The following is a 16,688-nucleotide window of genomic DNA, read 5'->3' on the forward strand; positions in this document are numbered from 1 at the left end:
CTGGAAGTAACTTCCATGCCTTCTAGTACCTGCAGCAGAGCCACTGCTTCACCCCCAGTGCAAAAACATTCTTAGAACCGTGTAGAAACGTAAGCTTATGGAGCATAAGAAGAATCTACGGCCGTAAGTGATTTACTATAGTGTTGCCAAACACTGCATTAGAACTTGTGTTTCATGCCACTAGTTATTACGGAAAGGGCAATTTCCCCAAACTAATAAAACTACTCAACACTCAATGCCACAACCTCTTTGTATGAGGGATGACCTCTTTCTCAAGCAAATACTCTCAAACATTACAGCATTTGGTTCACACGTGACCACGCTATCTCCCATTTAGGACCACCAGTGAATTTCAATCATTTGATACCCAAGACAAAAATCAACGGTACTACGGGAAACTTCCCAATTGAGACACTTCTAACAAGAAACATAAAAATTCCCCAACATTTATGTTCCAGAGTGTCCACTTCAGTGACCAAAGTTTAGTTATTCTCTTTCCAATCATAAGCAAGGCACTACCCCAATTGTACATCTGACTCACACCACCCCTCAAGTAGATCATAAACTGGAGATCAAACACTGCAGGCTACCTACCATCAACTATGTAGGCAATAAGAAAATAGGTTAATACATGACTCTTCCATCCTACCAAAATGTCACTGCTAGATCTGCCCCAGTTTATGCACCCCACACACAAAAGCTCAATTAACACAGGGAGTAGAAATAATCTGATTTTTTTTTTTTTAAAGACAGGATTTCCCTCTGTCTCCCAGGCTGGATTGTACAGTAATGCAATCACGACTCACTTCAGCCTTGACTTCTCTGCTCAAGCAATCTTCCCACCTCAGTCTCTTGAGTACCTGGGACTATAGGCATGTACCACCATACCAGGCTTTTTTTTTTTTTTTTTTTTTTAGAGATGGGGTCTTGCTATGTTGCCCAGGCTGCAAATAGACTGATTTGGAAGGCATATTAAAGAAGCACAGCCAGTCAGCAACCACCCATTGAAGATTCAATTCAAATCTACACTTGTTCCATGCTTTTTATATAGAGAAACAATTCCTCTTATTTCCAAAATAATTGTGCCTATCCTGTATAACTGCAAATATTTTTTATAAAGTAAATACTGGTAAGTACAATTCAAAATAAGACAAAATCACTACCTGATGTACTTAATCTTTTTTTTGAGGCAGAGTTTTGCTCTTTTTGCCCAGGCTGGAGTGCAATGGCACCATCTCGGCTCACTGCAACCTCTGCCTCCCGGGTTCAAGCGATACTCCTGCCTCAGCCTCTGGAGTAACTGGAAATATAGGCATGCGCCACCATGCCCGGCTAATTTTTGTATTTTTTAAAATCAGAGACAGGGTTTCACCACGTTGGTCAGGCTGGTCTCGAACTCCTGACCTCAGGTGATCCACCCGCCTCGCCCTCCCAAAGTGCGGGGTTTATAGGCTTCAGCCACTGTGCCCAGCCTCGATATACTTAACCTTAAAGCAGTGTATCATATCGGTATTTTTCTTCGTCTCGCTCTGTCACCCTGGCTGGAGTGCAGTGGCGCAATCTCGGCTCACTGCAACGTCTGCCTCCCGGATTCAAGCGATTCTGCTGCCTCAGCCTCAGGAGTAACTGGGATTACAGGTGCCCACTACATGCCCGGCTAATTTTTGTATTTTTAGTAGAGATGGGTTTCACTATATTTGCCAGGCTGGTCTCAAACTCCTGACCTCAAGTGATCTACCCGCCTCGGCCTCCCAAAGTGCTGGGATTACAGGCATGAGCCACCGCAGCCTAGTATTTTGCAAAGCTATGTATTTTCCAAGTCCAAACACAGGAAATTATGACTGAGCAACTATGACATACACAACGCTGACAAAAAAAAAAAATGAGACACAATGCCTGAGCCTTTGGGGAACTTAAAATTCTAGTGTGAAAGGTCAACTTTATTTTATTGATTTACTGATTTTTAAGACAGGGTCTCACTCTAGTACCCAGGCTGGAGTGCGGTGGCATGATCTCAGCTCACTGCAGCCTCTGCCTCCAGGGCTCAAGCAATCCTCCTGGGCTCAAGTGATCCTCCTGTCTCAGCTTCGTGAGTAGCTGGACTACAGACATGCACCACCACACCTGGCTAATTTTTGTATTTTTCTATAGAGACTGGGTTTTGCCACGTTGCCCAGGCTGGTCTTGAACTCCTGGGCTCAAGCGATCCACCCGCCTCAGCCTCCCACGGTGCTGGGATGACAAGTATGAGCCACCACACCTGGCCTGAGAGGTCAATCTTAAATGTTAAAAAGACAAAGAATCACAGAAGTACCAAAATTACAATGATATGTGTGCATCTAAAATTCAGTGGCAGCAAATAATCTTTTAAGACTGCCATAGGGACAATTCCAGAAAACACCATACAAGAGACAATGGCATGAGCCCAGCTTGGAATGAAAGGGAGGATATATGAAAAAAGAGTGGGAAGAGGAGACTTTGAGTCTAAAGACTTATTAGAGGTCAGGGTCCATCAGTCACTGAAAGAAAACGTAGTATGATTAAGTGTTGCCTTAGAAAAGTGTATCTGGCAGTAGTATCCAAAATATTGAGGTGGGAAGGCTAAAAAGCAGGGGAATCAGGATGCTACTATAAAAGTTTCAGCATATGTTCTCACTCATAGGTGGGAACTGAACAATGAGAACACTTGGACACAGGAAAGGGAACATCACACACTGGGGCCTGTCATGGGGTGGGGAGACAGGGGAGGGATAGCATTAGGAGATACACCTAATGTAAATGACAAGTTAATGGGTGCAACACACCAACATGGCACATGTATACATGTGTAACAAACCTGCACGTCATGCACATGTACCCTAGAACTTAAAGTGTTAAAAAAAAAAAAAAAAAAGTCTCGGCATAAAGTCCCAACAGAGAATGGTGTCAGGCAAGGATGAGGAAAGTGTCCATTCAGGATGTGATAGGATAAGACGATTAAGGTCATCAAACAATTCAGAATGACTAGAAACATAATGGTACCATTGAGAGAACTGAGTGAGTCTGGAAGATTTTTAAAAAATCAATCGTGTTCTTTTCATACAGATTCACGTTAGAGTGACAGTTGACATTCAATGAGATATACACCATAAAGGCACACATGTGTGCGCGCGCACACACACACACCCCCCTTCAACTGGCTCCCACTGCAACCTACTGACAACCTATTCTTTTAACATGACCTTCAAGGCCCTCTATAACCCAACCCTACTATCTCTTCAAATGTCTTTCTTTTCCACTTCCTTCTCTCCTTCTTTTTGAGACAGCGTCTCACTCTGTTGCTCAGGCTAGAGTGCAGTGGAACCACCACAGCTCACTGCAGCCTTGACCTCCCAGGCTCAAGTGATCCTCCCACCTCAGCCTCCTGAGTAGTTGGAGCCTCCTGAGTAGTTGGGACTACAGGTACATGACACCACACCCAGCTAATTTTTTTTTTTTTTTTTTTTTTTTTTTTTTTACTTTTTGTAGAGATGGGGGTCTAAGTTGACAAGGTTGGCTTCAAACTCTTGGGCTCAAGCGATCCCTCTGCCTCGGCCTCCCAAAGTGTTGAGATTACAGGCGTGAGCCACCACACCTCGCCTAATGTCTATTTTTCTACTCATCCACTGCAACCAAATTGTGCTAATCACTCTATGAATAATACATATATCTCACTCCTGTTTACCAAGCATTTTCATTTACATTAACACATTCACCCTCACAACAATTATATGAAACAGATTAAGAATGATATCCCTACTTTGTACTGGACAATCTGGAATCTGGGAAGACTAAGTAATTTGCAAAATGAACTTTTCAAAATATAAATCTGACCTCAACTAAATGACTTCTTGAATGAGCACAAAACACTTCTAATGAGCTAACGCATTTAGAAAGGAACTAAAGGTCAAATGTTCCCGAGAGCATAGGAAGAACAGAAGGAAGCCAACTGCCCCTGGCCCAGCCAGGCTACACCTGTAACATAAACACCCGATTATGCCCTTCCCTTCTAGATCGACTGTTTACAGAGAAAGGAACCCCAAAATGTCAGTGGATGAATGAGGCTTTTGTGACGAAGAATTCTTTGTAAGTAAAAGAAGTACTGTTACACACAGTCCTCCATAACGAGAAACAGTCAATAAAATAAGTTCAGTTTGCCTTAAGAGTAGTATAGGCCTTTTTGCTTCCCTTTAAAAAAAAAATAAAATTAGCTTAACATTTCTCAAGAGAAAAATATTAAATAAGTTAAAAATTAGCCAGTTTAACAGCTTTTATAAAAAAGGTAAAAAAAAAAAAGTTCTTAATTATTCCATGGATTCTAGTCTGTGCTCTGAACAAAGAATCATGTAACTTAACAAAACTGCAAAACAGTTTTAAGTTATAGAATAGTTTTCTAGCTAAATATGAAAACAGGATAAGGATTTAAGTAGATTACAGCTGCATGAGAATAATCATCTAAATCTAAAACATGCATTTTCTCCATCCCCATCCCCAAATCCAATACGAGGAAAATATCTATTTTAATGTTCCATGATTCATGGAATTCCTTCCTTCGGGTTTATCTGTAGAACACTACATCTTTACAAGTACTAACAAAAATAAAATAACTGCTCCAAATAAATGTGTCTCAAATACCACCTTTTCAACTGCCCGTCCTTCACTAACATCAATCTATTCACAGGGATGGTAACAAAATATACAAAATACTCCACTATAAGGATTTTTATTAGGTAAAAAAAAAAAAAAAAAAAAAAAACCCTATTCCTGAAAACACTGCAGGTTGTGTTAGTGGAAAATATGCAGTGAGCACTAATCTCAAGAAAGGATGCATGTTCAAGACAGTATGTGAATTATTTTACCAATTAATACAATCACCACAACCTCAAAAGTTATGATCCCCATTTTACAGATAACACTGTAAATTATCCCCCATTTTATAGGGAAGACTCGGGATTTAAGTGGCCTGGCTGACAACTATTACAGAGCTAGTGGCAGAGTTGAAACATAAGCCTCCAAGCCTAGGGCTCTACTAAACATGGCTATCATTCTTCAAGGTCTTCTAATAGCTTCTACGACACTCTTCCTGATCCCCTCGCCACACAAAAAAAATTAAGGCAACACGTATGTACAGTACATGTACAGTTATCCCCCAATACCCATGAGGAATTGGTACCAGAACCTCCCAATACTAAAATCCAAAAGTGCTCCAGTCTGGATATAAAATGGCCTAGTATTTGCATATAACCTATGTACATCCTCCTGTAACTCTAAATAGCTCCAGATGACTTATATCTAATACAACATAAATGCTGTGTAAATAGCTATTATACTGATATTGTTTTGGATTACACGAAAAAAAGTCTGTATGTGTTCAGTACACATGCAATTTTTTCCCTAATATTTTTGATCCACAGTTGGTTGAATCCCCGGATGTAGACACCATGGGTATGTATAAATAAATCACACAAACATATTTTAGTCAACTTGAGAAAAAGAATGTACTTCCTCTCCAAATCCAGCACCCGCTCCCGCCTCCCACCATGATATACATGAGACTTTTTCTGGGTTCTCCTTACCTGGAAAATGACTGCATAGAAAAATGTAACTGGTAAAGGAACTCAGGATTTTAATAATTATTTCCTACTCAAAGAATCACTATTTAACTCTAATAATATTCTAAAAAGCCTCTTCCAAATGACTTTTATAACTGAACTGCTTTTATTCTTTGCTGTAGCCAAACCAACCTAAAATTTCCCATGAAAGACACAGCTGTTTCTGGCCCCCCCTCTCAGTATGTGAGATGCTGTGCCCACTTCTCTACCACCACCATCTACACAAGGCTGAGCTTTCACCTGCAGCTGCTAACATTTATAGAAGACCATGAACCAGACACTACTCTACAAGAAAGAACGTCTTCACTGAATCCTAACACTCCCAGAGTGGCGGGAGGGAAGCCTCAGGCAGCACCCACGGCCCCAACAACACTATTCACTTTAAAATATCAAATAACCAAGCAGCAGGGGCCAGTGAGTTAAATAAAGGTATTTATTAATATTACCAATGAGCATTAGAACTGGTCATTTTAAAAGAGCATCTTTTTTTTTTTTTTTTTTTTTTTTTGAGCCTGAGTCTCACTCTGTCACCCAGGCTGGAGTGCAGTGGCGTGATCTCGGCTCACTACAACCTCCGCTTCCCAGGTTCAAGCAGTTCTCCTGTCTCAGCCTCCCATGTAGCTGGCACTACAGGTGCATGCCACCATGCCCAGCTAATTTTTATATTTTTAGTAGAGATAGGGTTTCACCTTGTTGGTCAGGATGGTCTCGAACTCCTGACCTCAGGCGATCCACCTGCCTCGGCCTTCCAAAGTGCTAAATTACAGGTGTGAGCCACTGTGCCTGGCCAAAAAATCATCTCTTTTAGTGCCTCCTACAATAACTGAAATTCTGACAATGAACTTTTTCCCTCTCATTTTCAGTTACTCTCTCACTAGGATTCTGGCGGCCACATCCACATTCAAGTTATCTTGAAGTAGCATCGATTACGTTAAAATTCTTTTAAGAGTTTTCTTCCAGGCCGGGCGCGGTTGCTCAAGCCTGTAATCCCAGCACTTTGAGGAGGCCGAGACGGGCGGATCACGAGGTCAGGAGATCGAGACCATCCTGGCAAACGTGGTGAAACCCCGTCTCTACTAAAAAATACAAAAAACTAGCTGGGCGAGGTGGCAGGCGCCTGTAGTCCCAGCTACTCGGGATGCTGAGGCAGGAGAATGGCGTAAACCCGGGAGGCAGAGCTTGCAGTGAGCTGAGATCCGGCCACTGTACTCCAGCCTGGGCGACTGAGTGAGACTTCGTCTCAAAAAAAAAAAAAAAAAAAAAGAGTCTTCTTCCAATATGTTTCCTATATTGCAAAGTTAATCAAAGCACTCGCTCTATCAAGTACAATTTAGCTAACTAAACTAAGCAATGAAAAAGTAACAATTTTGCAAGGTTTTCTTTCTTTCTTTCTTTCTTTTTTTGAGACAAAGTCTCACTCTGTCGCCCAGGCTGGAGGGCAATGGCGCCATCTCGGCTCACTGCAACCTCCGCCTCCCGGGTTCAAGCGATTCTCCTGCCTCAGCCTCCCAAGTAGCTGAGACTACAGGCACGTGCCACCATGCCCGGCTAATATTTTTTGTATTTTTCTTAGTAGAGACAGGGTTTCACCATATTGTCCAGGCTGGTCTCAAACTCCTGAACTTGTGATCCGCCCGACTCGGCCTCCCAAAGTGCTGGAATTACAGGAGTCAGCCACCGCGCCCCGCCGCAAGGTTTTCTTCTTAACTAAATGCACTACTTTTTAGTAAGTGAAGGACCCATGGCTACTTAATTTTTGTGGATTCAAATGATGAACTCAAATATGTTTTGTGAGTTCAAATAACACGAAAACACAGGATGATTTTGTGCCTTAGTATCAAAAGTTTACATTTTTATCTTTCATTCAAACATTAGTACTATTAGCCAAGTAATTAAGCTCTGAAGATCTTGATGACACAATCTCCAGAGAATCGCCATACTATATTAATCAATAACCACTACTATGATCGTCTACACGTTTTATGCTTCTTATACCTTTATATCGCTAGTTGGGGACTAAACCTCCAAAATAAGAATACCCATTTTCCTGAACAGTTAAAGAATGTCTTTAAGTATGCAAACATTGCTTCCCTGTCTTGCTTCCTGTCTTTTCAATGAAACAGCAACAAAACTAGTACCTTTTAAAATACGTATGCATTTTTTGGTTGCTAACACACAATTTATAGTTTGGCTTCCTAATAACAGGAAAACACCCATTTTAAAAACCAAGCGTTTTCAGCTATACTCTAACTATGGGTCTGTAACTCCGTAACACAGGATTGTAGCAATCACAGAGAGTTCCTAAGACACTATTAATGAGTGTGACTTCACTACTGCTCCCTGGACTATTTGCTGAATTTTGTACAAGTTACTGGCAGTCCACCACAGTTGTGTTAAGAACGTGAGATTTATGTACAAGCCTCCTAAAAACAATGCTGACATTTAAGTTGTAATCCAATGTAATATTTACTATAAAGTAATCCAAATAACAAAGAAAAACTCTGGAAATGTTACTCTTAAAAGTAAAAACATCCTTGTTGAGTTTTCCTGTATTTCCAATGTAACCTAAAAAGTATATTCTACCGGCAACCTGTGGACCTGACCTCAACTATTAACACTGTAACCGTGCCATGTCACTAACAGTTGCTGGGTCCTCAACTTCAAAGCATGTAATATAAAATTGGCATTAAAGACATGTTCTATCTGTAAATGTCACTAGTTTTTAAATTTTTTAATAGACAAGCTGATTCAGTACTGGATACAAGTAAGTCTTGTGAGCCAGGGGCACTATTCTGGGCCAGTATACTATTACTTTAGTAAAAAAGAGAATTAAAAGGACACTAACTGTATGTTAACCAATAGTAAGGCTGAAAATACGTCGTTTGGCACACCAAAGATCTTCACTTAGTAGTTAAGAAAAAGAATGACTCCCAATTAAAGTAGCATACTTGTGTCTAAAAGGTTACTTCCGGGGGGGAAAAAACGCTGCCACACAAATTTCCCTTTACCAGGGTTATCGCCACGGCCCAGCACTGCCGAGCGCAGCATCCACGTGGTTCTCGAGTCCCGCTGGAAGTCTCCGGCGCTAGCCCAAGACTTGGCCTCCGCGGGAAGAGGCCAAGAGGGCGCCGGGGGCGGGGCCGGTGCGCCGGTCACGTGGGCGGCGCGCGGCCGCCATCTTGCAGGGCGGGGGCGGGGGCGGGGAGGAGTCCCGCGGCCCCGGCCCCACACCGCCGTGCGCTGGCCCCGGGCGTCGCGTGACCTCCCGGCCCCCCCGGCGGGCCGCGGCGCCTCCACGCGAGGGGCGCGCGAGCTTCGGGCTCCTCCCTGCCGACGGAGAGGTGCGCCCGCCCTCCCGGCGGCGGGAGGCCGAGAACAGCTGGGCAGGATTGCCGCGAATGAGGGCTTAACTCAGCCCACCCGCGCATCAGCGGCCTCTGGAGTGACAGCCTGGGAGCAACATCATCAGATAAATGGTCCTCAAGGCCACAACAGTTGGGACTCGGAGGTCACTCTAAGCAGCAGAAAATGCGGGGTCGTAACAACTTAATGAGATGCGAATGATGTGTTACGGTAACCCTAAACAACTGCTGGAGAAGTTCACCACACCACCAAGCATCTAGAAATAGCCCAGTGTCACCTGTAGTACGCGGCCCCTAAGATTTATTCCCCAACTTCAGTTGATGACCACAGCACAGGACACGTCCTAAGAAGCAGTGATGTGCTGAGGTTAATGGCAGAATGCCTAACCTCACTTTGTCCATCCCTCCCAGCACTCACTGGTTACAGAAAAAAGGTCACGCACTGCGGTCAACATAAAATCCCATTACCCTGGTCTGCACGCATCCCTCCCCTTCCTCTACTTGCCCTCCAGCACGCTCATTAAAAGCAAAATTTAAAGAAAGAAAAGGGAAAGAAAAAAAGACTTCCAGCAGTTACATCAGAAATCAGGTACCCTTGTTGGAATAGTATGAACGGCATGATAGAAGAGGTTCCACTGTGGGACATTTTCTTTAGGCCTGCAATTTAAGGCCATCTTTACAATATTGTATGTTATTACAGTAACATTTGAAATGAGCATTGTTCCTGAATTCATGTTTTGGTCTCTAAGTTTAATGGCTGTGCGGCATATAGGACTTTTGGGAAATTAACGAGTAGGCTGAAGGATAGAAGAGGCTTTTACCATCAGAACACGCACTGCATGCTAGTAGTAAACAGGCACTGGAAGATGACAAAATTTCAAACTCACCGAGATAACGCTGGGTACTAGCATTACATCTGAGTTTGATAAAATACGTCCCAAAACATGAGTCAGTTACCTCACACAAGTCTCGTTTTAAAAAAGAGGAGTTCAGGCTAGATTATCTCTAATTCCTTCCAGCCCCAAATCCATTGATTCCACGGGTACTGAGTCCACAAAGCCACTAGTAAAATACCATGCTCGATTTTAGTTCTAGGTACTAAATGACAGCAGATATATATACTCAATTAACCTTCAAGCAAGGAGAGGAGAAAATTCCCTTTTCCATTATCTCCTAGAGATCACCTAAGCTGAAAAACATGGCATCCAAATCAACACCTCTCAAAAGCCTGTGACCCCACAATCTCACTTTACAGTCTCCCACTTACTGAAACCTACTCCTCCCCCCGCTTCCCATGGAAAGGTCCTCCTCAAAGACTTCACTGGACCCTAATTATCATTAAATTGCTTTCATGGCTATAATAAAATTTCATCTTTAATGTTTCCGACAAGTGGCTCATTTGGATTCTGGTCTACTACATTTCGGTGTTTAAGTAGTTCTTTTGGGCATTAACGCCTATCGTAAACGCCCAACAAATATCCCGGAACCCCAATCTGCAGGCAGGAATCAAGAGCCCGTGAGAAAGCGCTTCTGCCGGAGGGAAAGAGCATCCCAGGCCGCGCCAGGAGAGGTTTCTCCACCCGGACAACCTGCCTTACTACTCATCTCAGATCCATTCGCAGGTCTCTACGTCAGATGTCTGCTGGGAACACAAGCCCTCAGAGCAGGAGCCACAAGGACCCCTACGACCCCTTTTAACTCAGACACACACTGAGCAAAAAAAAGTCCCTCTGTGCCAAAGACAAGGGCAGCTCGCCGGGAGCGCACCTTCAGGACACCCCGCCGAGGGCCCGGCAGAGCCCCGAAACGGGAGGCGGAGCCCCGGCCAGGCAGGCGGGGAAGGACGGCGCTGCCCGGAGCTCACTGCGGCTGGCTCTCGGACAGGTTCCTCCAGCGCCCCGCAGCTCCCGCACCGAGCGCTGAGATACTCAGAGCCAAAACCGTCCCGACACTCTTCCTCCGATTGGGGCCCCGGGCGGGGAGCTCCACGTCTTCCGTGGCAACACCGTGGCACGGAAGAGACTTCTAGAGCATTCTGTGATGGCGGGTGGCTGTGTTTGCCGGGGTGTGGGGTGGGGTGGGGGAGTGGAACGGAGCGGCCCAGCGAGACGAAGCCCAGCCCTCTGGCGCTGGGAGCTGCCGGGTGGGGATTCCGAGCCACCTGCGCCGGGCTGGGGCTCGGGCAAGGGGCGTCCGAGAGCGAGGCCGGCGGGGCAGCGGTCGCACCGCGAGTCCAGGGAAGCTCCGTACGCCTTACCTGGGCCCTGGGGCCGGCAAACTTGCACGGCTCCACCTCCACCTCCGCGTCCTCGGGGCCCCCGCGGAGTGCGGCGCGGAGCCTCTCCAAATGTTCCCTCAGGGTGACCCGCTGGTGAAAGGAGAAAGCCGGGTGCAACGAGGCCATGGTGAAAAGCAGCAGCAGTTCCTCCTGGGCCCTGGAGCCCAGCCCGCCGCCGGCCCGCGGCTCCGCAATGCCGCCTTCCGGGCCCGAGCCGTCCTTCTCGGCGTCCTGCTCGCCGTCGCCGTCCTCGCCGCGCTCGTCCTCCGCGCCGCCCCGCGAGCCCTCGCCCCGGGCCGCGCGCAGGCTTTTGAGCACCGAGTCCACCTGGGGTAGCAGGCGGTGCAAGCGGCCAGCGGCCTCCCGGTTCTCCGAGCCCAGCAGCGCCAGGTAGACGATGAGGCGCGAGCGCACCGCGGGCTCTCGGAAGTCGGCCAGCGGCCCCGGGTCCGAGAGGCCGTTGGCCTTGGCCTCCGAGTCGCGCAGGTAGTGGTAGTCCTTGCGCGCCAAGTCTTCCAGGCACGAGCCGAGGAAGCGCAGCTCCAGCGGGTTGCACAGGTCCAGCAGTCCGCACATGAACTCCAGGCGCTGCGCCGAGCCCAGCACCAGCCCGAACCACTCATATACCCGCTCCTGCTCACGCAACGCCGCTGAGGGCCCCCCGCCGCCGCCCGGCATACCCGCCCCCGCCGCCGCTCCACCAGCAACAGGCGGCCCGAGCCCCCGGGGCGGCGGCGGCGGCGGCGGCGGCGGCAGAGGGCCCCGCGGCGGGCCCGCGGGCGGCGGCGGCGGGGGGCGGCAGTCGCGGCGGCGGCGCGGAGGCGCCTTCGCGCCCGGCCGCGCGTCCGCCTCGGGCTCCTCCGCCTCGGGCGGCGGCTCCGCGGGGTGCGTTGGCTTCAGCGGCAGCTTCATCCTCAGCATCCTCGGCTAGGGCGGCGCAGACATGCGAGCGGGGGCGGGCGGGCGGGAGGGGCCGCGAGGTGGGGCACGGGCCGAGGCGGCGGCGCGGCCGTCAGGAGCGGGGCCCCTCCATGCCGCCGGGGGAGGGCCGGGGCCGGGGGTGGGTCTCGGCCGGCGAGGGGGGCGGCGGCCGGCCGGCGGGGTCGCTGGCGTCGTCTTCCCGGGCCGGGGGCGGGGCGTGCCCGCGGCGGCTCCTCCCCCTGGGCTCCGCGCCGGTTCTGGAAGCCCAGGTGCGGATGGGAGCAAACGAGCGAGCTGTCGTCCTTCCGCCTCCCTCTTTCCGCCGTCCGCGCTGAGCCGGGGCGGCGGTGTCTGAGCGGTTACCTCGCGAGCCGGTGAGGACGGAGCGGCTGGGTGAGGAGGTGGAGCGGCCGGGCCGGGCGGAGAAGCTTGCGGGCTCCGCGCACCGCACCTCCGCCAATCAGCACCGCGAACCGACGGTGACGTCGCTCTCCCCGCCCCCTGGGGGGCTGCCTCTCTCCGAGAAGCCACGCCCAACTGCTGGCCGGCCGCCTCCCTCTCGGCGGCTTCCGCGCGATCCTAAAGGCTGGTGCTCGGCGGGAGGAGGACGTGGGCTGGGGTCGTGGGGCGGCGCGAGGGGAGCCCGGGCGCGGTGAGGAGCGTGCGAGGCCCACGTGAGCGGAGGGACGCGGCCGCTCTCACCTTTCCCGAGGGCCCTGGCCCGGCTTTGGACTCCCCTCTGCTTGTCAGCTGCCGCCCCGCCTCCGCCTGCGGTGCCCGGGCTGCCTGCGCGGCCGGAGTGAACGTGTCCCGGGAGCAGGAGTTTCTCCGAAGTGAGCACGCCAGCCCCGGGACGAGCTCGTTCGAATCCTCACCGCCCAGTGCACTTCCTGAAAGCCGGCAGTGGGCTGTCTCCCACCTTGGGAAACTTTGCCCGGAGCGGCGGGAGTGACTGTGTGGCGCACAGGGGACTGGGTCCGGACGCGGGTGGCGGCGCTGGTTTGAGACCAGGGCGCCGCGATCCCGGGCCGCGCCCACGCCCAGACTGGAGGCACCGTGCGCAGGTGGGGACGCGCGGCCCGGAGGTGCGCAGCAGGACTCGGCCGAGGGTGAGCGCTGCTGGGCACGCTCCTGGTCTATAAGGCTCTGTGAAAATTATTTCCTGGACAGTTTAGGAAAAGCCTCTCCCTTCCCCGCCCCTCAACCTCTAACTTTTGGGGAATCGTTGATTTGCTAAATCACATTTTGGTGCCTAACCCATTTTGAATCCTTGTGCTGCTGTGAATTTCATGTGAATGGAGGAATTTAATAAGCTACCAACTTGACAGGCTTTAAAGTTTTGTTACGTTTTTCAGATGTAGGCTTCCAAGATGTTTATACCTCGCACTGTTGCTTTTTTCTTTTTTTTTTTTTTTTTTAGCAACATAGTCCAAATTTTTAAAACCCAGCTGGATCTTTTGAGGGTTAATTAAAAGGTGGGTTAAAAAAATCTTAAGGCTTTAAATTTAGAAGTCCTACCACAGCTATGTAGTAGAGTATGCAGAAAGATAAGAATCGCATTGTAACTCTTTGCCGTGGTGCTAGAACATCTGTTGGGAGAGCGTATGCTGAACTCTCTCCACCTCACGAGTTGATGTCCTAAGAGGCTCATTCACAGTTCAGTAAAAGGGTGAACTGAAGCCTGAATCAGTTTCAGGGATGAAAGGGAGAGAGGGAGAACTGTTTTCAAGACATTTGAGGTTGGCAGAATATGTAAAAGTCACTCTTAACTGTAATTTGCTAGTTCTTTATAGTCTTTAGATGTAATTTACAACCAAGAAAACTTTATTATGAGGACTTTTATTCACAGTCATTCCCCCTTTTGCTGTCACCCTCAACTACCCTGGAATCTTCTACTCATATCTGCTCCCACTTTTCTAAAGCTTAGGGTAAAATACTTAGGCAACTAGTAATATTAATCTTGCTAGATATTCACAGGTTCATAGTGAGCCACCTGTCTAGATATGGATGTCTAGTGAGCAAATAAATGGTTTACCTCCGAGTTGATTTTTGTTTTATTGATCGATTGACACAGTCTTGCTGTGTCACGCAGGCTGGAGCGCAGTGGCTCACTGCAACCTCTGCCTCCCAGGCTCAAGCAGATCCTCCTGCCTCAGCCTCCCAAGTAGCTGGGACCACAGGCACGCAACACCACACCTGGCTAATTGTTTGTATTTCTTTTGTAGAGACAGTCTCACCGTGTTGCCCAGGCTGACAAATTGAGTTTTATATGTGACCCAGTCAAAGGGGCATTTTCCTTGGCAATAAGAAGCCATTTGATATGAACTCTCCACAAGAGTTGATGCATAAATTTTACACCAGAATTCAAATTTGTAATCAATAATGATTATTTGTGTGTTTATAGCTTTGGCCAACATTAAACAATATAGCGATCAAAGCTCGTACACATAAGTGACATATACCATGATTTAATGATTCTGGTTATCCATCAGCTGGACAATTTGTTGTTTATCTCCCTCTCTGCACACTGCAGCTCACAAGGAGGCCTCAATGTTTTTTCTATGCCTCTCATAATGTGAGAGAACACATTCAGTAAGAGTGAAAAAAACGCTAGTGCTTTTGAGGGAGGGGCCCAGATGGAAGTCCCACTGTGACATATGAGTTGGGAAAACTACCCTGATGATTCTAATAAGACTCCCTAGAAAGGGATTCCTTACCCAGCCTACCTGTTGAGAATACCTACTCTAGATTCTCTGATATTTTGTATATTCCCTGTGTAATCAAATCATGTGCCAGATAACATTATTGTGATAATGGTGAGTATGTGGTTTGTATCCAAATCTTTTATAAAGAAATATATCCTGTAAAAAAACCAGGACGCAAAGGATTATTGTCTCTTGTCCCCAGATGATATATATATTTTTAACTTCCCACATTACACTGATGTACCTAGATGATGTTTAATGCACATTCAGTATATTGTTTTATTTGCCTCTTTAATAATGAAAGGTGGTATTATTCATATACCACGCCATACCGTAATATAGTTGGTATTATTGTCCAAGTATTTATATGTAACCAGAAAGCTGATTCCAAGTGAAGGTTTGGATGAAGGCACTAGTGACAGAGGAGGCTTTGCAACCCTCCTTTTTGCAGCTGGGTTGCTGCAAGACATTTCACCAAAACCACAGATAATTGGGTGATTCAGGGCAGCCTGATATACTAAAATATATTGACTATAAAAAGGGTGCTCGGATACATCCACTTCTACTTCAGATATCCTGAAACAGGCAGTCTGATTCATATCAAGAATTTGTTCCCCATGAGACCCCTCTCCCATTACACCTCCCTGTTTTCTGCATTAAAATATAAATATCTTAAAGTCACTGACCATGTTTTATTCCATGTTATGTTTTCTCATCTGGCACACAGTGGATGTTCATCCATATTGGTTGAATAAATGAATGAATGAGTGAGTGAACAATGTTCCCGTAACCAAAAGTAAAGGCCAGAACCTCCTGGGTCACCTGAAACTTTGTTCCTACCTAGCAGGGAAAAGAAAACATGTCTCAGCATTGTCAGACTAGCCCTGAGATTCACTCCAGCTGAAATGGCTGAGGTTCTATGCCCATTCTTGATCAGTCACTGGGGCCAAGGCAGTGAATCAGCTTCTTCAGAACCATATGGGTCCCCTGCAAGGAAACCCAGGGCTGTTGGAGAGGGGAAAGAAAAATATGGATGCAGGGAGGCACCAACATATGTCCGATATCATCGTACTTGAATTTGTAGTTGGATTATTTAAATTGCCATGGGTATAAGGTGCCTCAAAAATAAATTTTTGTTGAGTTAGATCACATACAGCATTTATTTTAAAAGAGGTGTTAAATATTAAACTATCTTTAAAGATTACAATTACAAAGCTGATGTAAAGCACCAGTAAGTTATCTGCTGATATACAACTTAAGGAAAAAATTAATTGCATATTAAAATTAAAAATGCAAGTTTTTGTAAGGTCTACAAAAATACCCTGACAGATTTGAAATAGAAATTCTTGGTGTTGTCACTGTGACAAGTATTTCTACTGGTAACCTGGGAATCCATGCCCAGCACTGTGGTATATGGCATAGTTTCTGGAAGACTAGCCTTGGATTGAATTCACAGTCTCCCTGGAGTTGTGGTTGCATTTGTCAGAAAGATTCTTAGGGATTTAGACTGACCGGGCTGTCATGTTTTCACACTCATACATTTGAAATTTTTGGAAAAACCATAAAACCCACCAGTCTTTGGAGACTGTCCAGAAATAAACATGATTCTAACGTGTTTTGGTTTGGAAAATCCTCAGGCTACTTGTGTTAAAAATTAAAGAACTAGCCGGGCATGGCGGTGTGTGCCTGTAGTTCCAGCTATTCAGGAGGCTGCGGCAGGAGGATCACCTGAACCCAGGAGTTCGAGGCTGCAGTGTTCTATGATTGCACCTGTGGAGTACCACCGTACTTC

At 47.2% G+C, this 16,688-nt stretch overlaps 1 protein-coding gene across 12 annotated transcripts in view; it reads right to left on the minus strand.

Annotated features, from left to right (window-relative positions):
• The window catches only part of ZCCHC2 (zinc finger CCHC-type containing 2), a 66,067-nt gene extending 53,523 nt beyond the window's left edge, over nt 1–12,544 (minus strand). For 7 of the 12 annotated variants that reach the window (XR_012427087.1, XR_001486652.4, XM_074022350.1 and 4 more), the window contains exon 1: nt 11,250–12,309. Coding sequence is in view for 6 of the 12 variants with exons in the window: in XM_074022350.1 (XP_073878451.1) it covers nt 11,250–12,191 (942 nt within the window). In the remaining 6 variants the exon portion in view is untranslated. Of the gene's footprint in view, nt 1–10,759; nt 11,020–11,249 lie in introns of those variants that run through there. The other 5 variants (XR_012427088.1, XM_074022353.1, XM_074022352.1 and 2 more) reach the window with 2 other exon arrangements.
• Nucleotides 12,545–16,688: the final 4,144 nt, after the last annotated feature.

The sequence above is a fragment of the Macaca fascicularis genome, chromosome 18, assembly GCF_037993035.2.
Source record: "Macaca fascicularis isolate 582-1 chromosome 18, T2T-MFA8v1.1".
NCBI classification, from domain to species: domain Eukaryota; kingdom Metazoa; phylum Chordata; class Mammalia; order Primates; family Cercopithecidae; genus Macaca; species Macaca fascicularis.